Raw genomic sequence first — 21,175 nt, 5'->3', positions numbered from 1 at the left:
ATATAGGCAAGTGTTAATTTTGGCAGAGGGCCCCCGTGAAAACAGAGGGCCAACTATACTTACATTGACCCATGGAAAAGTTGGCCTAGATTGTTTGGTTTGCATTTTTGACTAAAATTTCTAAACTTATGCATTAGTCTAGAAACCCATTGGGTGACTTTGGGCAACTCACATGCTCTCAGCCTAAGGGAAGGCAATGGCAAACTTCCTCTGAACAAATCTTGCCAAGAAAACCCCATGATAGGTTCACTGTCAGGTTATCATAAATCAGAAATGACTTGAAAACACACAATGATAGCAACAATAAATATACAGTATCGCCTCTTGTTCGGTTCTAAAGGGCTTTGGACCTGACATCATGATATTCAATATTCATCCAGCTATGGTGCACATCACTGATTCCTACTAGCACTAGTAGAACAAGCACAGAGCATGAGCATGTCAATACATGGGGAAATTCTCTTAGTATCTAGTAGCATTCCCTAGGTATGGACATCATAATGTTGCAGATGGTGAGATAGTGATGTTGGCTGCCTATTTTGGCAAAGGGTCCATGTTTAGCAGACCTATTCCTTTGCTTCTGTGGCTCTGGTGTATCTGACTTGTTAGTTACACTTTCCTTTAGTTAATTGGATCATTTCTCATTTTAATGAGTCTGTTGTGGACAAGCCTTTCAATATTTGAACTGTTCAAGATTACCATTTCTGTTGAAGCTGTTGATTTAAGGGCTTAGAATAAAAAGGTTCTCAGTTTCAATTTAAGACCTTGAATGAAGGCAACAGAGATATGTAAACCAGAGCAAGTTGTAAATTTTACATGAAAGTGGGACAAATCTTCCATATCTGTTAGCTTCTTTAGCTTGAAGACACTTGGGCAGATGCCAAAAATTTCTGGATTCAGTTGGAAAATTGTTTTGGAAAGTGATCTGGATCAGCATGGCAAATTCTCTGTCAAGATACTTTACTAGTGAGCTAAGTTAGATCATATTTGTATACACACACATACACACATATACTTACACATACATACATATATACACACACACACACATGTAAAAACAGTTTTATTAACTTTCTTTAGTACCATCTCTCTTTGCAATCTAGGCTAACAGTTCAACTGCAGACATACTTAGCTTTTCCTTCAAAGAGGACCCTTTAGCTCAGCTTCTTTACTGGAAGCTGTTGACCAAAATGGCAGTGGCTGAAATGAGTTGTTCAGTAGTAACTGTACCTTTGTAGTGTATTTGTTAGTGAGATTCTACATTCAAATCTCTGCTTAGTCAAGTCCCCAATCAGCCATCCTGTGCAATAGTCACAGTTAGCTGGCAAGGAATTAATTGTTAATCTCTGCTCAAAAATGAATTTGGCATGCACTCCTAAAGACACTAAAAGTCCCTGCTGAAATAGTACACACATCCATCCAGCAAGAAATTCCCCACCAATCCACCCATCCACAATAAGATGTGGCAGGTCTCTCTGGAAGCTCACAGGCAGGACAGAAAGGTAGTCGATCCATCCTGTTGTTTCTCTCCATCTTTCCACCCTGGTTTTCATAGGTGTGTGCTTCTGTACAATAGGCTCAATTTACTTAACATGACTAGTAGCTGAATTAGAGACCACTTCTTCATGAACTTGTCTAACCTTTCCCTGAATGAACAGTTATAATTTTATGGTGGCAGATCATTTTTGGTTTGGGTGGGAAAGTTATCCTGTTATCTGTCCTGTTCTACTTTCATTCAAGGATGCCAAGTTGGAGAGTTATGTATGGAGAAGGAGGAGGGAGATCTTTCAAGGATGAGATCCTGTGTTTTGGTGATTTTCCAGTCCACTTTGTTCATAATGCCATCTGAGCCAGGTTTCTAATTTAGCAGTCCTCTCCAAATGATTTCCATGGGTGAGACTTCTAGTTCCTACCTGGTTCTTGAGACTTCACTTCACTTAATCTTTTAGTTCCCACCTGCTCATTGTCAATGTTTTCCATCTGAAATTATTAGCCATGAAAGACTACCTAATTTACGAGTTGGGGAGAAGACTGTGTAATTTGATTGAGTTTAGCATTGATTGTCCCTTTCCAAATTCTTTAAAAAATATGTCAGGTCAAAGCTCTGTATCCATTAAGCCTTCTTCTTCTCTCCCCACCTTCATTAGCAATCATTAGAGCATAAGGAGAGCACAATTGTTCCAGTGATGCTGGTGCAATGAGCTTAATTGGATAAGCCCTTTTTCTACCCGTTTTATACGCACATACATATTTCTTGTCAGGGACTTTATTGAGAAAACAATTTGAGGTCTTTGGTTGTTAAACTATCAAGCCACACAGCTTGCCTGTTTTGTTGTTAATTTTGTAGGTTTTCTCACATTTTGAGGGGAGAGGTACAGCAAGAACAAAGCAGCACATCTTGAAAATGAGCAGAAAGGGGCTGGATAGGCAAACAAGAGAAATTGTGCACATACTTACTAATGCTGTTGGTCAAGCTTAATTTAATGGCATGTCATCTTCATTAAGATAAGAGGTGACTTATATAAAACTCCATTTTCATTATTAACCTGTTGTATTTCTAGATAGCTTTTGTTTGAGAATTTGGTTATGATTTCATAGGGAAAATGTTTCCCCCAGTCCTTTCCCATGGTAGCAATGCTCATTGATCAGAAGGATTGGATAATATTGTACAGTGTTTAATGTGCATCCCCTGTAGGCAGTTCAAAAAGATTTCATTATCTACTTTATTGGAAGTCACAGGGTGTGCTGGAAGAATCAAAAAGGTTGGTATCCCCTTTTTCAGCTTCTCACAATAGATGTTCAGTAGGAGCTTTTGAATTATTCCACTGAAGCTAAATTTCAGTTTTGGAATTGACAGCAGGTTGGAACCCAGCTTCATATGAATTTAGGAGATCAGCTTTCTCCAAGAGGGCTCAGAGTGAGTCCCGCTGGCACATATTCAGGTCTACCCAAACCAAAACATTGCAGATGTGCAAGTAATTAAGGATGCCAGCAAGCCATGGTTAGATCCAGAGACTTGCTATTGAACTAAGTAATTTTGGACTGAGAGTCAAGCATTAATAGCCTCCAGATTATTCTTTGAAAGCCAGAAAAAACTTCAGCTTACTCCTTGATATGAAAGGCTACACCTAGAACAATTTCCAGGAATCTCACAGTTTGCATTTGACCCAATCTACTTCCTGAACTATTGGAAGAGCATTCAATGGCTCTATAGATTTCTTTTTTTTTCCCCTGGATAGACAAGACCATCATTAGGTGTCATTTAGTAGGACTGTTAATTTGAAAGTCAGAATCTTCTGTCCATCTTGTAGTGTATGGGACTATGGGAAATATACTCTTCTCTTTTCATCCTGGGGTGTAGGCATTGAGAAATAGCAGCTATTTCCTCATTGGAGTGACAATGCATACTCTCATTCCCACTTTTTATATTGTTGTTTCCCTTCAAGTCATTTCCAGATTATAGCGACCCTAAGATGAAGCCATTACATTATTATCTTGGCAAGATTTGTTCAAAGGGGGTTGTTTTTGCCTTCCACTGAAGCTGAGAATATGACTTCTCCATGGTCACCAGTGTGTTTCTGTGGCTGAGTAGGGATTCAAATACTGGTCTCCAAAGTCATAGTCCAGTGTTCAAACCATTAAATTTCACAAAGTTCTGTGCAGTTCAATCCCCCCCCCCAAGTAACGCAATAGAATGCATCCTCCCTTCCTTAAGTCTAATGTTGTGTGACAATTTCAGGAGGGTGACATTTTCATTATTTTTCTACTGCTGAATACTCATTGATCCATGAATAACCTAATTGCTCAGTGTTGGGGTGGGAAGGAACAGAGATAGATGATAGATAGATAGATAGATAGATAGATAGATAGATAGATAGATAGATAGGAATATGTCAATAGTTATTGGATATATGGACAGATGGTTACAAGGGGGTAGTACATGGTTAAGTAGATAGGCAGACTGGAGACAGACAACTAAACAGGGCCACCATGTGTGTAACATAGAATGAATGTTCTAAGACAGTGTCTTCTACAGCATATGGATATATCCCTTATAAATAACCTTTTTTCCTTCAAAAATTCAGTTTATTCATTTAAAAATTCATACAACGAGTGAACAGAAACTCATAGGCTTACTCAACCAAGATTTGTGACATCCCTGCTTTTGGGTGACATGACAGTTCAGCTGGTGCAACTCACCATGCTGCAGACAGAGAGAAGGGCTGAGCCAACATGATAGAAAGGAAATCTCGGAAACATTAGGCCACCAAATGTGTTTATGTCCATGACTGAGTTATAATTTGAACTAAAGACTTGCTGGGTTTATTGCTTTAGCAGGGCAGAGTTGCATTATTTGGGGGATGAATAGGAAGAAGTGGAGAAGAGCAAAATGTCCCATGGGATGGAAAGACTTCTCTCTCATCCTTCTCTCCTTTTTTCCTCCTTCGACATGACTGTTTACATGTACCATGGCTGCTGCCACGCTGCAGAAGTCAAGCAGTCGGACACCACTTTAACCTCCATGACTCAGTGCTATGAAATCCTGGGATTTGGAGTTTTGTGAGATATTTAGCCTTCCCTGTCAAAGAGCTTTGGAGGTCCACCAAACTACCACTACCATTATTTCGAAGCAATGAGCCATGGAAATTCAAGGGATTTCAAACTGCTATATTTCTGCAGTGTGTGACTCCTCTCTGATTCCCCTCTGGACTCCTTTTCCATCTGCTCTCCCTGCACCATTCTAGTCAATCAGAGATCACCAGGCAAGTGTTATGTTACAATGCTGTCCTGCCAATCCTACTGGGCTGCATTGTGAAGGCTAGTAGTATAGCTGTCAACCGTACAGCACATGGATGTATGTTGGGGAACTACAATCATATCTCTCTTCTTTCTGTATTGCAGCAGGATTATTGCCAACTTATATAGGGCAGTACAGCATGGGGAGCAAGACAGTACTGACCAGTTTCTTAGGCTTCTTTCCTCTGCATAATGATCAATGTTTGCTCATCTCTTTGCATTTTCCCTGAAGCAATATTGTAAGTGGTAAAAGGTGATAGCAATTATATCTTGTTTCTCTCACAAATAGGAAGGTGAAGTTTTAGCTTGCCTCTAGGTTTAATTACAACAGTATGCTAGCTTTCCCAGCACACTACTTTCCCAGTACTATACTGATTTTCATAATACAGTGTAAAATATGCCACTGTTTTGCATCTGATGCAGTGGGCTTTTGCTTATGAAATAGTATGGGGGAAAAGACCAAGACTTGTTGGTCCTTGAGGTGCCATTCAATTCTTTCTTGCTCTGCAAGCCTTGAGTAACATTGTTGTTGGTAGTGCTACATGCCTTCAAATCACCTCTGACTTATGGCAATCCTAAGGCAACCCTATCAAGGGTTTTGTTGGCAGTTTGTTCAGCTGGAGCTTGCCTTTGCCTTCCTCTCAGGCTGAGACAATGTGCCCAAGGTCACTCAGTGGGTTTCCATGGACAAGTGAAGATTCAGACTCTGGTATCCAGAAGCATAGGCTGCATCTGAACTGCAGAAGTAATGCAGTTTGACAGCACTTTAACTGTCTTGGCTCAATGCTGTGGAATTCTGGGGTTTGTAGTTTTGTGAGATATATAGCCTTCCCTGTCAGAGATCTCCAATGCTACAAGAAAATACAAATCCCAGGATTCCACAGCATTGAACCATGGAAGTTAAAGTGGTATCAAACTGCATTATTTCTGCAGTGCAGATGCAGCTGTAGTCCAGTGCTCAAAACAGTACACAACACTGCCTCTCAAACCTTTAGTCCTGGGATATAAAAAAAGTGAGATATAAATTATGATGATGATGATGATGATGAGGATGATCCAACAACTTAATTTCCATGCACTGAAAAAAAATCAGTCTATTTGAAGTACTTTTACTTTGTATGCCTTTGTGGGAAGAAAACAACAAAATTTAAGAACATGTGTGACATGATCTTGTTAAAATAGGCACATCTTAAAGATGCTGTCAATCACTGAAGTAAGCCTAGAGTGTGTGTTTGTGTGTTCTGGACCAAATCTGGCTAAGCTTATTCTTATCCTACATATCTTTCTCTCATTCTATGTTTCTTCCTCTCTCTCTCTTTGTCTCTTTTTTGCTACTTTACCTTTCATTAAATATCAGGGAAATGTTAAAAAGAAAAAAAAGAAAAAGAAACAACCTGCCATTTCCCTCCTCTTTCCTCTCCTCTTGAAATTAGAGTGTTATGGATGAGGGATACTAGAGAACAAGAACAAGAAGAAAAATTGGTCTAAGCGGCAAGGAAAAGGGGAAAGTGTGTGTTCTTGAATACCAAAAATGGCATGATCATAATTTTTTAAAAAGGAGGGTGTTAAAAAAAGTAGATGCCTCTGATTTGGGGACATTCATCATGTTTCACAACAAATGCATTCATTATAAAACCATACAGAGCCCCATTTAAAAAAAGGAAAGAAATGATACTGTTCTTCTGCACTCAGCTGAGTTCCCCATAGCTACCCACCCAATGCCATAGTTTTTTGCCTTCCCAGAAGACTACATGGCTGCATTATGGGACTACTTCTTTTCTAGATTTTTTTTCCTTAATACTAGGTTGTTTTCTCTCCTCCCCTTCCTATGACAGACACTAGCTTTCCATGCTGCAGTTTTTGAAGGAGAAACAAATGAATGAAAAAGGAGCTTCCTGCCTGGAAGAAGTGGAGGTTTCAAAACTGCAGTGACAAATAATAAAGAGACCAGGCAAATAAATAAGAGAAGGAGGGAAGGGGAGGGATCTGAGCAGGGAACACATATACAAAACTCTTTTACCCTGAAGGCTCAGCTTCCTAACACTACAAGTCTAAGGAAGGCTCTACATCACCAAGAATACTCAGGATTGGCTCTGGAGTATTCTGGCCCCAGAATTGCCCGGATTCCCCCCATTACCTCCACATCCAAGGGCAATGCCAGGCAACTGTCTACACATAGGTCCCACTGTGCCATCCAGAGTCACTGGTGTGGTCACTCCCTCTGTTGAAATTGAGGTGCCCATCATCGATCACATGGCTGGGCACCTCACTGTGACTTCAGAGGGACAGTCTGACGCCAGTGGTGGCAACACTGAGTGGCAAAGTGGGACACTGTAAACAGTCTCATTCCAGAGTGCTCCAGATTTTCCTGCAAAATCCAGAACAAAAGGTAAGTCTTTCTAAACTAATTAAAGGTAGGGATGACTTTGGCCCTGCTTCGTGAAGACAGGTTGCAGCAAAGGACAGGGGAAACTGGTTCCATTGGCCTTTGTAGACATGGCCATGTATAGAAAAGGTCAACATTGGACAAGGACAATGAGGGACTTTGGGCCTTGCTAATAATTCATCCATGGGAGGCAAGAACAAAACCACTTTGTTTCTATTCCTTTCTCTTTCTATCTTCCCCCTCCTTTGTTATTCCTCTGATGGCTTGAGAAAGCTGATCCTAAGAGTAAATAAGCTCATCCCTTGCTGAAGCCAAGGAAAATCTATTGAGCTTCACCTTGGTCTCCATGTGTTGTTAGCCATGTCCCTTCCTCCTCAAGAGTATTTCCACAGGAGAAAGCAAACTTATAAAGAAAAGGAACAAATAAAGGATGTTCTGTATTTTGAACAGTGGAGGGAAGGAGGATAGAGGTACAGAGCAGATAACCAGGATAATTACTCCATTTTCTGTCTTGGAACAAAAACTCAATTTGATGCCTCTTGCAATAACTGCTGGTGATATGTTAATATGTTTTTATCAGTTCAATTGCCTTGTTAATTTATCTCCTAGGTGTCACTAATTCGAAAGTGCCATGTTTTAAAGGTTTTAAGAAAAACAAACCTACTTGGGTGTCATCTGTGAGCTCTTAGGAGGCTTCTTAGGGATGGTGTATGTGGCATTAAATACACATAATTGTTTGACTTTACAAAGAAGAAAAAGATGTGTTTTGGGGCTTTTAGCCCCTTTTCCCAGTGAAAATGGGAAAGCAAGAAAGCTTTCTGGCAGCTGGAGCTTACGATATCTAAAGTATAAACTGGTTTAGCTGCCCAGGCTTTACCTTAGAAGCCCTTGGGAATTGTAGCTGGTTGTGTTGGTTGGTTGTGGTTCTCCAAGGCCTTCCACAGTAAAATCCCAGTGTGGCAAATGGGAGAAAGCTGGAGCAGTTGTGTTATGTTCCATAGCTGTCTTTCATAAAGTTTCTGTATAATGCAATCAAGAATTCTAATACTAATACAGGTTGAGTATCTTTTATCTGAAATGTTTGGGACCAGAAGTGTTCTTTATTTTGGATTTTGGATTTTGGGGATTTTTGAATATTTGCACATATATAATGAGCTATAGTTTTTGTGGGTTTTTCAGGCTATGCGGCTGTGTTCTAGAAGAGTTTATTCCTGATGTTTCACCAGCAGCTGTGGCTGGTATGTTCTCTGACAAAAAACTATGCATGGCAGCCATGAAAGCCTTCGACTTCACATAATGAGATACTTTTGAGATCAAGCCCAAGTCTAGACATGAAAAAAAATTTGTTTCATATACACATAATCTGAAGGTAGTTTTACACATGACATTTTTAAAAATAACTTTGTGGTTGAAAAACAAATGTTTCAGTGTAAAGTGAGCCATAAGGTGTCACTATGTCAGCTGTCCATGTAAACAGTTTTAGATTTTGGCACATTTGGCACATCTGGAGAAAAGATACTCAAGCTGCAATGAATAACACCACTATCATTATTGCGTCCTTATTCCACTGCAAATTTTATTTATTTATTTATTTGGTTTTACATGGCTTTCCTATCTCTCTTTACATTTTCTGTAAAACAACTTCCCTAATTTGCTTGAGACATACTCCTCTACATAAACACTATGATCCTTTAGGTTCAGCACTTCTGTGCTTTCACCTAAGCATTTCAACCCTTCTCTCTTTTTCTCTCTGTGTCGCTGCATACAGCCTCTACTTCCCTCACTCCTTCCTCTTTTTTCTCCTACTGAATCCATTTCCTTCTCTACTATCTGCTCTATCTCTAAGTAAAGTTGCCCCCACTGCTTCTTGGAAAGGCATTTGGTATAAGTGGGGCTTTGTTCTGCATCATCTTTCCTAGCAGAGGAAGGCACAACAGACCTGAAGAAAATGCATGTTGTGCCTTCCTCAGTACATTTGCTTGCTGGCCATGAACTCACAATCTCTGGAATATATTTCCAAATTTCCCCCTTTTCCCTGCCTCTTGGGAACCTCTCCTTGGGCTACAGTAGGGAAAATAGCTGTTGCTGCACATAGAGCACATAGTGTAGCTCCCAGTTGCCTGGGGACTCTTGCAGTACCTTACACCTTATAGTAAAGGCAAAGAATGCAGCCTTAGGCACTGGGTCAAATTCCCTCTTCATTTTCTATATACTGACCTATACAGAATGTCATACATTTAGGCCCTGGAAGGTAAGGATTTAGTGGGTGGGCTTGTTTGGTGGAAAAATGTGATGGGGTAAAGAAAGGTGATGCTTTTGAGCAATTAAAATCTATGAGTCCAATATGTGAACTGCAAAAGGATTGTGAGAAAGCTATTTCTCCTGTTGGGAGCGCTACACGTGTACAATAAATGCAGTGGCGTTCAATCAGATCACTGACAACTGCCTGGAAGAAAGGTGGGAATGACTGCAATCTTATTTGCACTGCAGGAAATTAATGCTGGACCTTTTGGTTTGCTTTTCTTCATTTATTTCTTATGCTAACTTTTATAGTCCTGGGAGCTGCCTATGGAATTTTGTATCATTCCCTCCTTTTTTCCCTAGTGACATAGACTGAACCCTCATGGCCAAAAAGACTAGTTAGGTTGCAGACTATTTGCTCTCTGTGTAGGCATTCATCCTGTATGATGAAATTTTCTAGGCATCCTGTTTTGCATTTTGTTTCCCTTTTTATATCACTCATCTCCCACTTTTTGTTCTTTTTTGGAGAAGCACCCAAAAGTAACTGGTAATCATTTCTTTAACAATTTAAGTGAAATAACAAAAGTGCACACTCTGCAAAGCACTTCACCTTTCCAAAGTAGGGCATTAATACATTTTAGTATTAGCTTGGGCTGCCAGCTTGTGTTGCAAAATGCAGAGGAGCAAATAGATGGCAAAGCCTTCATTTAGGGAGAAAGAGCTTACAGGACCTGAATTTAAATTGCCAATTTTAGTAAGAAGCAAAGCTATTTTAATTTATATTTTTTTCCTTGCCCAGAAGTGCTTGGAAAGGTAACATTTCAACCTGCCTCTCTGTCCATCCTGTGCATATGTGCATATCATTACCAATACCTGATTTTTTTGGGGGGGGTGGTGGTGGTTCAGAATTGCTCAGTCTTATGCAGGGAAGATATGCAGTTTTCAGGAACCATCCTCAGCAATCTAATCCCACAACAACAAGAGTCCCTGAGAGGTGATTTATCATTCTTGGGTGGGGTTGTGCTGTCATTCATAGACAGAGAAATAGATAGATAACTAGGTAGATATTCATTCCACTATCTTAACAGGAATCTCTTTGCACACACCATCCAAACAATGTATGTATATATATATATATATATATATATATATATATGGAGGTATTAGTGCTAGACTTGGGTGTTAGATCTATATGGTCTTGAGGAGTATTTGAATGAAAATTATGTCTTCCAGCGCCTTAGTGGGTGCTCTCCAAGAAAGGCTATTTTTAACAGATTCTGCATGGTTTCCTCTTAACTTAGCACCGAAGGGGAGGGCAGGTTAGCTGTTTCAGAAATAACAAGTGAGTGCTATCATGCCACCTCTGTTCCAGTAGGAGGCTGCCTCTAGCCATCCTACTGCCAAAACCTCTAGCCAAAAAGTGTAACAGGCACATTTCGTTTCAGGGTGGGGTTTTGCAGTGAAGAACCTGTCCTCTCCTAGGGGAAGGAGCCATATCTATCAGTAATAGTTCAATTGAGGTTGTGATGTGATCATGTTGCATGGGTGGCCAGACCAAATAATAGCAAGCAAATAACCAAGCATCCTTTGAAAGCAAAGACCATTGTGGGGAGGGCAGGGAGAAGGAGCCTGTAAAAGAAGCTCTCCTCATCAGCTTCAGCTTTATAGGACATTGCTTTGGGTTGGGTGAAATATGGGAAAGAAAGTCTGATTTCATTCTTGCCTCCTCTATATTTTATATACCCCTCCCTCCTGCTCTTCCTTCCCCAAGCCTTGTTAGCTTCTTGAAACAGGCATCACTTGGCAGCTTCATACATTCATTTGCTTCAAAGCACTGACATTTGGAGTTAATTAAATATAAGGTAATCCCATGGCATTTACTTTTGTCACACATGAGATACAGGTGTGTGTGTCTGTGTATGCATGCATGCTAGCCTCCAGATGCTCATGAGGATGCAAATGTGTGCACGCTTGTGCGAGATCGAGGTTGAGGGAGAAGAGGAGGAGGAGAGAGAAAAGGACACACCTGTCTGATTTTGTATTTTCAAAAGAACACGTAAGGTTTCGACCCACAGGCTGTTATAAAAGCACACTTGATGGATTGGTTGTGTGCTGGGGGGGGGGGGGTGGAGTGGTTCTAAATTTGGGGAGAGGAGGCAGCAAGTGAAATTCCTTTTTAGAAGAGTACAGGAACAGTACCCTAATATGGCTTTCTTAGCAAGTTTTACTTTGTACATCCAATGACATGTACACCAGCCATTAACGGAACAAGCTAAATACATACTTGGTTTCTCCATCCGCCCTACATATTGACTAATAATTTCTGACCATCTGGGATGCATCACTCCTTCTCTTCCCCAATGGCTTGCTATGGCTGCTAGTGGTATATTCTACCCACCCTGTGCCTAAAGATTGCTTTCTGTATTTTATTGGAGACTACGATTCTACTCCCTCCCACCTTGGGCAAGAGGCAGAGAGGAGAGAACACCAAGACTGAGAGTGCTGTAGGTGCTGTAAATGGATCTGGGCTCTCTCACCATTCCTCTGAGCTCTGTAAGGCACAGAATGATCATTGCTCTGATTCTGGAGGGCTACTACATGAAACCATGAGTGGGAAGAGAGGGATATGAGATCTGAAATGAACCTATGAGGAATGTGGGGCACAACAAGAAGAGGAAAAAATGGAAAATAGGAAAGAGATTCTCTGTTGCTCTGTTCATCCCTAACCCTGGAGTACCAGTTGAGATGCTGAGATGAGGACCATTTTGATGCAAGATGAGAGGAACTGCATTTGGGAGGGGGTGGTTGTTTCTTACTGCAATTTACAGGGAAGCTGTATTTTTAAGACCTGTACAGATTTGAGAAATGACATAACTGCCATTGAAACTTAAAGCTTCATTCATTAGCCCAAACCCTCTGTAGACTATATATGGATTTTACAGATAGCATTAGAAGAAGAGAAAAATACTTTTGAGTGCCACACTTTAAAATTCAACAGTCACATGGTACAACTAGCCAGAGCATTAACAAGCCATCAAGCTAATTCAAACAAGTCTTTCTATGTGGCTTATTTAGCAACAAGGTTTTGTAGCTTGGCTCTGCCTCTGTGAGAAGAATTAAAAGCATGCTTCCCACCCCATCCCTGTATAGATTAACGATTCAGGTAACGTACACCAGGCTATAAAAATTGTAAATGCTATTTTGCTTTTATTTTAAACATATTTTTGTTGTTGTTTTACAAAAAAAAAATCAATAATTGGTACTTTTTCTTTACACTCTCGGATTTTTCCCCCCAGACTATTGACAGATTTTTTTAAAGAGAGCTGTTATGTGAAATATCTTATCTCTTTTTGAAAGTTGAATGTCATGAAGGTATTAAGCCACAGTAAAGCTAAAAATATCAAGTCTTTTTGGACAGCTCCTCTTTTCTTTTCTTTTTTAAAACAATTTCATCAAAGATGGGCACTGGTAAGCAAAAGTCAACCCTTATCCAACTGTCTTTTTATTGGCCCACTGCTATTTGGTTGCACACTCAGTTAAATTCCCCCACTGGAAAAGAGTTAAATCACACCTCACATTCCCTTGCTGGCTGCTGGTGGCAAGTACAGGATCCATACTCATTAATGATCACCAGAGCGCCTTCAATGTGGTTGGGTTTGTAATCAACATAATACTCCTGGGCTGACATAGCAGCCATTTGATGCATGGTTTGTTTTTGTTTCTGCTTTCTACGCTGTGTCACAAAACACTGTCTCAGTTGCCTAAGACTGGCTGGGAAACACTTCCATGAAACGTACAACACCAAAACCACTATAAGGAAAGAGAAGATGAGGGCCATGGTCCCTGTTACCACCTTGTGAATCTGAACCGCATTCTCTGCGTTCTCGTTGGGTTTAGTTACCGTAACGGCATTTGTTGTTCTGTCTCCTTCAGTATCCTGCATGTCATAGTTGACAGTGGCAGGGCTGTAGCTGAACATTTGGTCACTGTTGTTTGCTACAGCAGAGAGCAGGTTGACATCAGTTGTGGGGTCTGCTGCATCTTCACATAAATGGAAAGCATAGACTGCATCTAAGACATCCTCACCCTGTGCATATTCAGGGGTTGCACACAGCAGGTTGCTGTCATAGCGGCCTTTAAAGTTGCTTAGCCAAGAGGCCAAGGCACAAATGTTACGGCCACAATCCCAGACATTTGCAGAAAGGCTGATGCTAGTGAGGGATTTCCAGGAGTTGAGGATTCTTGGATGAATGTAGGTGAGTCGATTAGAATCCAGCTGAAGGGACTGGAGATGAGGTACACTTTCAAAAACATGAGGTTCGATGTATTCAATCTCATTGCCCGAGAGGTCCATTTTTTCTAATTTCCATATCCAGTCCAAGGAATTCACCACAATATTGACCTTATTCCTCCGTAGGCAGAGAGAATGCAAGGAGATGAGCCTTGGGAAATGGGCCAAGTTCACTTTTACCAGGTCATTGTGCTCAAGGTGTAACTCAGTGAGTTTAAACAAACCTGCAAATGAGTTTCGAGCCAGGCTTTTTAACTGATTGTATCCTATGTCAAGAAATTTGAGGCTGCGGCAGTCTTGGAAGATTCGAACGGGCACAAACTTGATGGCATTGGACCGCATGTGCAGAGTTGTCAGCTTCCGCAACCCATGAAACAGGTCCGGCTCCAAAGCCTGCAGATTATTGTAGGATAAATCCACACTGCGCAGATTCGGCATGGGCCGGAAGGTGGTGTTGGGCAGTTGTGTGATTTTGTTGGAACTCAGAGTGAGTTCTTTAACTCTCCGCAGCTTTTGAAAGGCATTTCCCTCCACTGAGCAAATGTGATTGTGATCCAGATAGAGCCACGTGAGTTGCATTAACCCTGTGAACTGTCCATCATGCAGCTCAGAGAGGCTGTTGTACCGCAACGACAAGCCCATCACGCCCGACAGGTTGTGCGGCATCTCTGTGAGATTCAGCGACTCGCAGTACAAAAGCCTGCCCTCACACCGACAGAGCTGTGGACACCCACTATTCACGGCTGGAAGCATTTTGAAAAAGATACCCAGTGTACACAGGATCAACCCTGGGGGCTTCCTCAGCAGCCAGTTTAAACAGACACCAATAAGAAGGAAATCCATTAGCGAGAATATCCCCAAATGTGCTTGAGAATGTCCATTGAATCTTTTGTTCGTCAGTTTCCTTTCTTGTACAAATTCTACATTATATTGTATGTAAAACGGGGGACGAGGGGACAGGACGAGGCAAAAATAAGAGAATCATTGGGCCAAATATTTCTCTTTGGGGATTTGTTTAAAAAAGAACACTGCATGCAGATATCTGTACAGCATTAAAGTTCAGAGACATTCAAAAGGTACAAGGGACTCTGTCCATTTTAGATGCTGCAGCAAAGAAAAGAACAATTAAAGAAAAATCTCTCTCTCTTCATGAAAGAATGAAATTAAAAAGTGCCTTACCCACCCTTTTCCAGAGAGTGACAACCTCCATTCAGCGGCTTCCTTTGTGTTTGGACTTAATTATATGCAGAGCTTAAAAAGAGCTCTCTGTTGCTACAAATTCTGTCTCTTTCAGCTTTCTGCGAGGCTGGCAGGCTCACAATGTCTCACTTTGCTCCGTCTCAAAGGGCGAGAGGCATGTCCAGCTAGCTCTTTAAAATAAAAAGAAAGAAAGAAAGCCAAAAAAAATATTGGTCCTCCCTGATTTTTAAGCTGACTCCCAGGACCTTCAAGTTTCAGAAGTATGGGCATAAGGGTTGATCTTCATTCCTTCCTTTCTCCCTCTCCCCCTCCGTCCTTTTTTCCTCTGCAGTTAATACTGTGACGTGGGGAGCAAGAGAGGAGGGGGGATTAAAAAAATGAAAGCAAAGAAGCCCCTTCCAAAACTCTTTACTTAACCGGCTCCCCAGGATTTGACAATCTCTGTAATGTCCATCATTGGAGACGAGCGGCAACCAACCTTTCTACTCCACTGAGACAGCTTACAATTCATTCAATGACCGGACCGGCTAAAGATGGCTTTATTTCCCATTCTTGGTTCGCTTTGCTTGCTAGAAGATGCTTAGAGCAGAGAGAGAAAGAGAGAGCGAAAGAGAGAGACAGCACGAATCCCTTCCTTCCAGCCAAGCAGTATGTTGCTACAGCATGCAGAGGCACCTAGCGCTCACTGAGTGTCGTAAGCTGTTCATGATTGTATGCCTGCGCCGTGCTTCGCAGACATGGGCAAATGGAAAAAGGGGTGGGCATAAAAACCAACATTTTAGGGAACCAGTAAAGGAATATATGTTCTCTGATGAAATGGAAAATACTTTAAAGCCTTCTCGCTGTTGCTCAAACACACACACACACACACACACACACACACATCCAAATCGACAGCTACGGCAACAAGACAATGCTAAGGAAGATGCGATGAAAATCCCGAATCCCCTTCCTTCCTTTTTCTGTATACAAGATCTATAAGGCACCTAAGGAATCAGATTGGGGTGGGTGGACCTGTCTAGTCGGCTGACTTTTACTGGAGGGAGATCTACAAGGATGACCTTTGGATTATACTCTCTTGTTTGAGATGCTGTTTTGACTTTTCAGTTCATTTGGTAGAGAGAGGTGTGTGGTGTATGCACTCTGTTTGGTTCCTCATTTTGGCATGACAGGGAGAGCAAAGCTTTCTTCTTCTTCTTTTCCCCTTTCCTTTTCTTTCTTTCTTTCTTTCTTTCTTTCTTTCTTTTTTTTTTTTTTTGCAGTTGTGCTTGTTTGCTTGTTTTCCCCCTTGCACAAGCAAAAGTGAGGCTGTTGCAGATATGTCTGAGTTCATGTGTGATTGAATACTGTTTGACTTCCTTAGCCTTCTGCATTAAAATAATGCTTAGTGTGTTGGACATATGCTCTTTCTTTCTAATTGCCTCTTTGTGGCAAAAGGAAGGGGGGGTGGAATAGAGTGCTATGTGCTACAGCATACAAAAGGTTATTTGTGTGTTTCAAATGCTGCATTTATGGATTGATCTACCATGTAGTTTAACTCTGATGTGTGCCTGTGCCAGTGTTGGTGCGTGTGCGAGGGGAGGGGAGGTGGAATTAGACTTTCAGCTTTCTAAGACTGTGCTGCTATTTGGTTAAATGAACCAAGGGATGCCTGCCTGTTCATTTTCAGCCATCATTAGCTATGGAAAGGCTACTCTTAACACTCATTTTTTACCCCCTTCTTCACCGACTTGGGGAACAAGCATTGTTTTGTTGACAGGGAACTGCTAGCTGATCTTTTGCCCATTTTTTGAAAGCATGACTAAAAGTCCCTCTATGGGTAGTGGTTTTAGAGGAAACATCTTTAGCCCAAATACCCTGAAATTCATGATGTGGCATATTTGAATTGTTCTGCAAAGAACAGTATTGCCAGGCCTGTGCCAGTGAAGACGATGGGATTGGGGTCATCTTTTTTCATTTGTTTGTTTGTTTGTTTGTTTGTTTTTAACTTGGTTAGTTTCTCAAGTTCTTGTGAGAATATGCTCTGCTGCATGCATGCAACACCCAATGAAAGAGGGGCAAGAAGGTTAAATGTGTGAGGATCTCCTTTCCAGGGAAATCCTTTTCCAATATGTACCCATGGAAAATATGACCAGTGGTACAGAAAGGGGACTCATTCTGGCAAACCATGAAGTTCAAAACATGGAGGGAGTGATTGGTTCCCAAAGCTCAACCCAACCTTTTCAACAATTATTTTGTGTATCTGTTAATATGTATATCTGGATATTTTAGCAGAATATCAGATTCCTACTCACTTGATTCTTTTGGGGGGAGATAAGATAGACTCCTCCTCCTCTTCCTCGTCCAGCTTTTTTGTTCCCTGGGCACGCATTCCTGTTGCACCCTTTCTACCCAGAGGTAGCAATGTACACAAACCAGCAGGGGAATTAGTAGAGGTAAACAGGAGAGCATTGTCAAATGCATTGCCAAAGGCTTAATGGGTACAGTGGGCTGCAATGAGTAAGCGTACAGACTGAATCTCAGCCACAGAGGTTTAGGAGGCTTTAGCACTGCAGATTCTGAACAAACCATGTCATCTCAAAGGGTTTTGAGTATCCTCTGCAAATGGTCATTTAGTAAATTTGCCTCCTCTTTTTTTTAAAGCCAAAAACAGCATTAGTAGTGTTCTGTCAGTGTGTGAAAGACAGTATGAATGTGTGTGTGATAGACCTTTTGTGATCTTTGAGGTCTAGCTATGTGTTGTGGTGGTAAACAGGGCATTTTTCCCTCTCAAATAATAATCTACTCTGAATGTTTCCTTAAATCCCCAAAATTCTAGCATCACAGTCACTTAAAATTTAAGGAGGGCACCTAGAAATACAGATTAAGGAGATTAAATACAGATTAAGCAGATTATAATGTGAACACAGTGTATAGAAAAGCTCCTGGTGTGAATGGTTTTCTGTGTCCCACTCTCTACAATGCTTGAAATTTGGAGAGTAAAAGAAAATTGCATTGTGGGGTCAGAATGCATTACAAGGCTGGATACCAGCCTATTTATCCTTCACAGTTTCCATTTTAAGTAAGTGTGATATCATGAGATGGCTAGAATAGTGGGGGTGAGTGGAAGACATCTGGTTAAAACAAAAATCATAATATAAGACAGTCCCTTATGGTTTCAGACAGAAGACTTCTCCAGCCCTACTTGCAGATGTCAGAAATTCTACTTGGAACCTTTTTCCCTATGAAGCACACACCCTGCCACTGAGTGACAACCCTTTGCTTTTTATTTGGGATAAAACAGCATGTAAACACTGACTGTATTGCTGTGCTTGCCTTACAGAAATAAGTGTTTCTTGTCACTGTGGCTTGCTCCCAGGTGCATGAGTCTGGAATTGCAGCTCTAGGTTGGAATCCTCTTGGTGACTTACGCTACTGGAAGTTACACAAGTATAAATGTTCTTCCTGCCCACAACAATTATCCAGTTCCTGTTCCAGACCAATATTATCCCCAGTTTTGCAAAGACAGCCAAATGACACCTGGACACAGTCCCCTCTGACCACAATGGCTGCTGCTTGGATGTGAGATCTCCAGCAAAGCTCCCACTTGTGCTGTCTCTTGGCTGGTTGCCACCACATTCCCAGACCTACAGCATAAGTGTGTTAGTGGAGCTTCAGGTGTCAAACAGGGTCTTAGTCTGAGAGTGGAGAACTCATCAGAGGGCAGCATTATCTTGGAAAGTTGCAAAACTGTCCCAAGATGGACAAGTAAATAGGGACAGGTGTTAGGATACATCTGAGTGGGTCAACAATCTCACGTCTGTTGGTTCATGTAAACAGAGGTGCATGATTTTTAAAGCCATATCCATATCTTAGTTACATGTGAGCATATTATATACAGAAAGAGTGTTGGGTTTGAACAATGATAATTAAGATAGTGTTTGGGGTTTTATCACAGGAGACCTAGGTTTTCAAATCCTGTTCACCTGTCAACTCAGTGATTTTGAGAAGATCATTACTCCTCAGTTTCATCTTCTTGTCTACCCAGGTATAGAGTGACCTGGATTTTCAGCATCGTAGAGTTATTGATGAACAAAGGAAGAACTGCAAAGCATCTCAGACACTGAAATATTATTTATAAAGTGCAAATCTTTCTTGCTATTCATGGGTCATAAAGGATCTGACATCCCAGTGAAAATCTACTTGACATGAAGCAGCATGCCATTCAGGAACAAATTCCATGTTGCATGTACCCTTTACTCAACATTGCAGTTCGAATATGGTGAGAAGCACAGGAATCTGAAACAAAGCAGAGGAGATAGGACAAAGGTGAATTTTACTGTTCCCCAACCTTCTCCAGCTTCTAACACACACATGTATGGCAATTCTCTGAATTTTCAGCATTCTCTCTAGATGCCAGCCACAGCTGCTGGCAAAACATCAGAAAAAACTCTTCTAGAACATGGCCTCATAGCCCGAAAAATCCACAAAAAAACCAATTATTGTCATTTCTTGACATGGGAACTGTTCTTAGGTTGTGCAACTCTCCTTTGGACTAGCAGGACTTAATTACCGGCAAAGATGGATCAGTATCTACTTTATGCCAGACAGAGATAATTACAAATACAAGATTCTGAGAGAAGGCATAGCATTGTACTAGTTAGGTTTTCTGTCCAGCTCCTTTGTGCAGGTGATTATAGACATGAAGTAATAGCAACCAAGAAAAGTGTGTATCCTAGTTGCTTAGCGTAGTGAGCAGGCCTGACCCGGATACTTTAGAGCATCACAAAATATCACCTACCCTGTCCTGGCTATTTCTGGGAGGAAGCTTATTATGCTATCTTCCTGAAGTCCACCAGCTTCAGACCTGCATCGGGATTGAGGCTGGTGGTAGGAATCACACAGTTCAAAGGAACATAAAGATAATTTACAGAGACATTCTCCTTTGATCTTCTCATACTACTACAGCAGATTATCCCTTTACAGATGAAAATATTTCATCTTTTGTTACAGTTCACCATATTCCAGCACTGAATGGGGTCCACCATATTGGAAATGTCTGCAGGCGAAGAATATGGTAGTCCAGATGTCGCACACAACTTTGTAAAGTCAGTGCTGAGAGCGATCATCTATTCACTCTAACTCCAGGGCTCTTGGTTAAACTGACTAATTGAAAAACTGTACCTTTTATTGCGATAAAACACATAATCTAATTATTCTGGAAGTGGCCTCATTTTTTTTCTCAGTTGGAGCTGTCATCATTGCTAATATCTTACGTTCCCACAGTCTTTCCAATGTTTTATAAACTACCCTGTGGCAACTTGTATAAATTAACAAATTTCAATCAGGTTTTATTTTTTAAATTAAAAGTTAGTGGTTAGGAGGTAATGGTATATGCCTTGAATCCTATTGATTAGTCCTAGCTAAAATAGAACTCTTGAATCAATTCTTCAGTAGTGAGTCAACACATAAGTAAATCCTATTGATTCAGTGAATCTACTCTAGTTGAAGCCAACAATAGGTTTCAGGCCATATGGATTTAAAGCAGAATTACTAAATCCACGCTAATTAGGCTGCCTACTTTCAGTTTAATTATTTTGAAGAGAATTACCAGAAAAACCTTTCCGGTAATCTGTTGAATTGCTAATTATTATTACTAATGATTACTATTAGAGTGGGCCCTTGGTGTCCACTGGGGTTTGGTTTCAGGACCCCCTGTGGATACCAAAATCTATGGATGCTCAAGTCTCATTAAATACAGTGGCATAGTATAATGGTGCCCCTTATATGAATTTCTTTTTGTGGCACGTCTGTGCTTTAGCATGGGGATGCTGCAGCACAGACACGGGGCAAAAACGGATGTCACAAAGCCGTCCGTCTGTACTGCCTCCTGGTTTCTACATAGGAAGGGATTGTTTGTTAAGTCCAACATATAGCATTCACTATATTGCAAAATCAAGGCTTGCTTTTGGAATTTATTTATTTATTGAATATTTTTGAGTTGTTGATGTTGAATCCGTGAATAATAAATCTGTGGATATGGAAGGCAAACTGCAGTATTTAGTAGAAAATTACTATCCTATCAATTCCTTTTTAAGTTCCATCCAGGAATATACAAATGCATTCCTGATATTCCAATCGTATTTGTGAAATTACATGTTGTTTGTTTAAGATTGACAACCTATTAATGTTTTCTGCATTTTTAAAATTGACAGGCCCTAATAGGGATGCCCTGCTTGTGCCGTGGTTAAATGCCAGTACTACAGTCACAAGGTTGTGAG

At 40.9% G+C, this 21,175-nt stretch overlaps 2 protein-coding genes across 7 annotated transcripts in view; one reads left to right on the top strand and one right to left on the bottom strand.

The window, feature by feature from the left end:
- CTNNA2 (catenin alpha 2) overlaps nucleotides 1-21,175 on the top strand; it is a 637,223-nt gene that overhangs the window by 396,039 nt on the left and 220,009 nt on the right. Inside the window, exon 1 of one of the 6 annotated variants that reach the window (XM_042467971.1) lies at nucleotides 15,142-15,563. The exons of the other annotated variants lie outside the window; for them this stretch is intronic. Coding sequence (XP_042323905.1) covers nucleotides 15,492-15,563 — 72 coding nt within the window. The 5' untranslated portion in view covers nucleotides 15,142-15,491. Of the gene's footprint in view, nucleotides 1-15,141; nucleotides 15,564-21,175 lie in introns of those variants that run through there. 6 annotated transcript variants of the gene reach the window in all.
- LRRTM1 (leucine rich repeat transmembrane neuronal 1) lies at nucleotides 12,718-14,567 on the bottom strand. Its single transcript, XM_042467972.1, has one exon. It carries the CDS (start codon nucleotides 14,556-14,558, stop codon nucleotides 12,990-12,992), a length of 1,569 nt encoding a protein of 522 aa, XP_042323906.1. The 5' UTR covers nucleotides 14,559-14,567; the 3' UTR covers nucleotides 12,718-12,989.

This window comes from Sceloporus undulatus, chromosome 5, assembly GCF_019175285.1.
Source record: "Sceloporus undulatus isolate JIND9_A2432 ecotype Alabama chromosome 5, SceUnd_v1.1, whole genome shotgun sequence".
Taxonomy (NCBI): Eukaryota; Metazoa; Chordata; class Lepidosauria; order Squamata; family Phrynosomatidae; genus Sceloporus; species Sceloporus undulatus.
The sequence above is the reverse complement of the archived record's forward strand: the minus strand, read 5'-3'. Positions and strand labels throughout refer to the sequence as shown.

Bases quoted from the DNA above. Each gene is read 5' to 3' on its own strand.
- LRRTM1 (XM_042467972.1), bottom strand. From the start codon at position 14,558: ATGGATTTCCTTCTTATTGGTGTCTGTTTAAACTGGCTGCTGAGGAAG.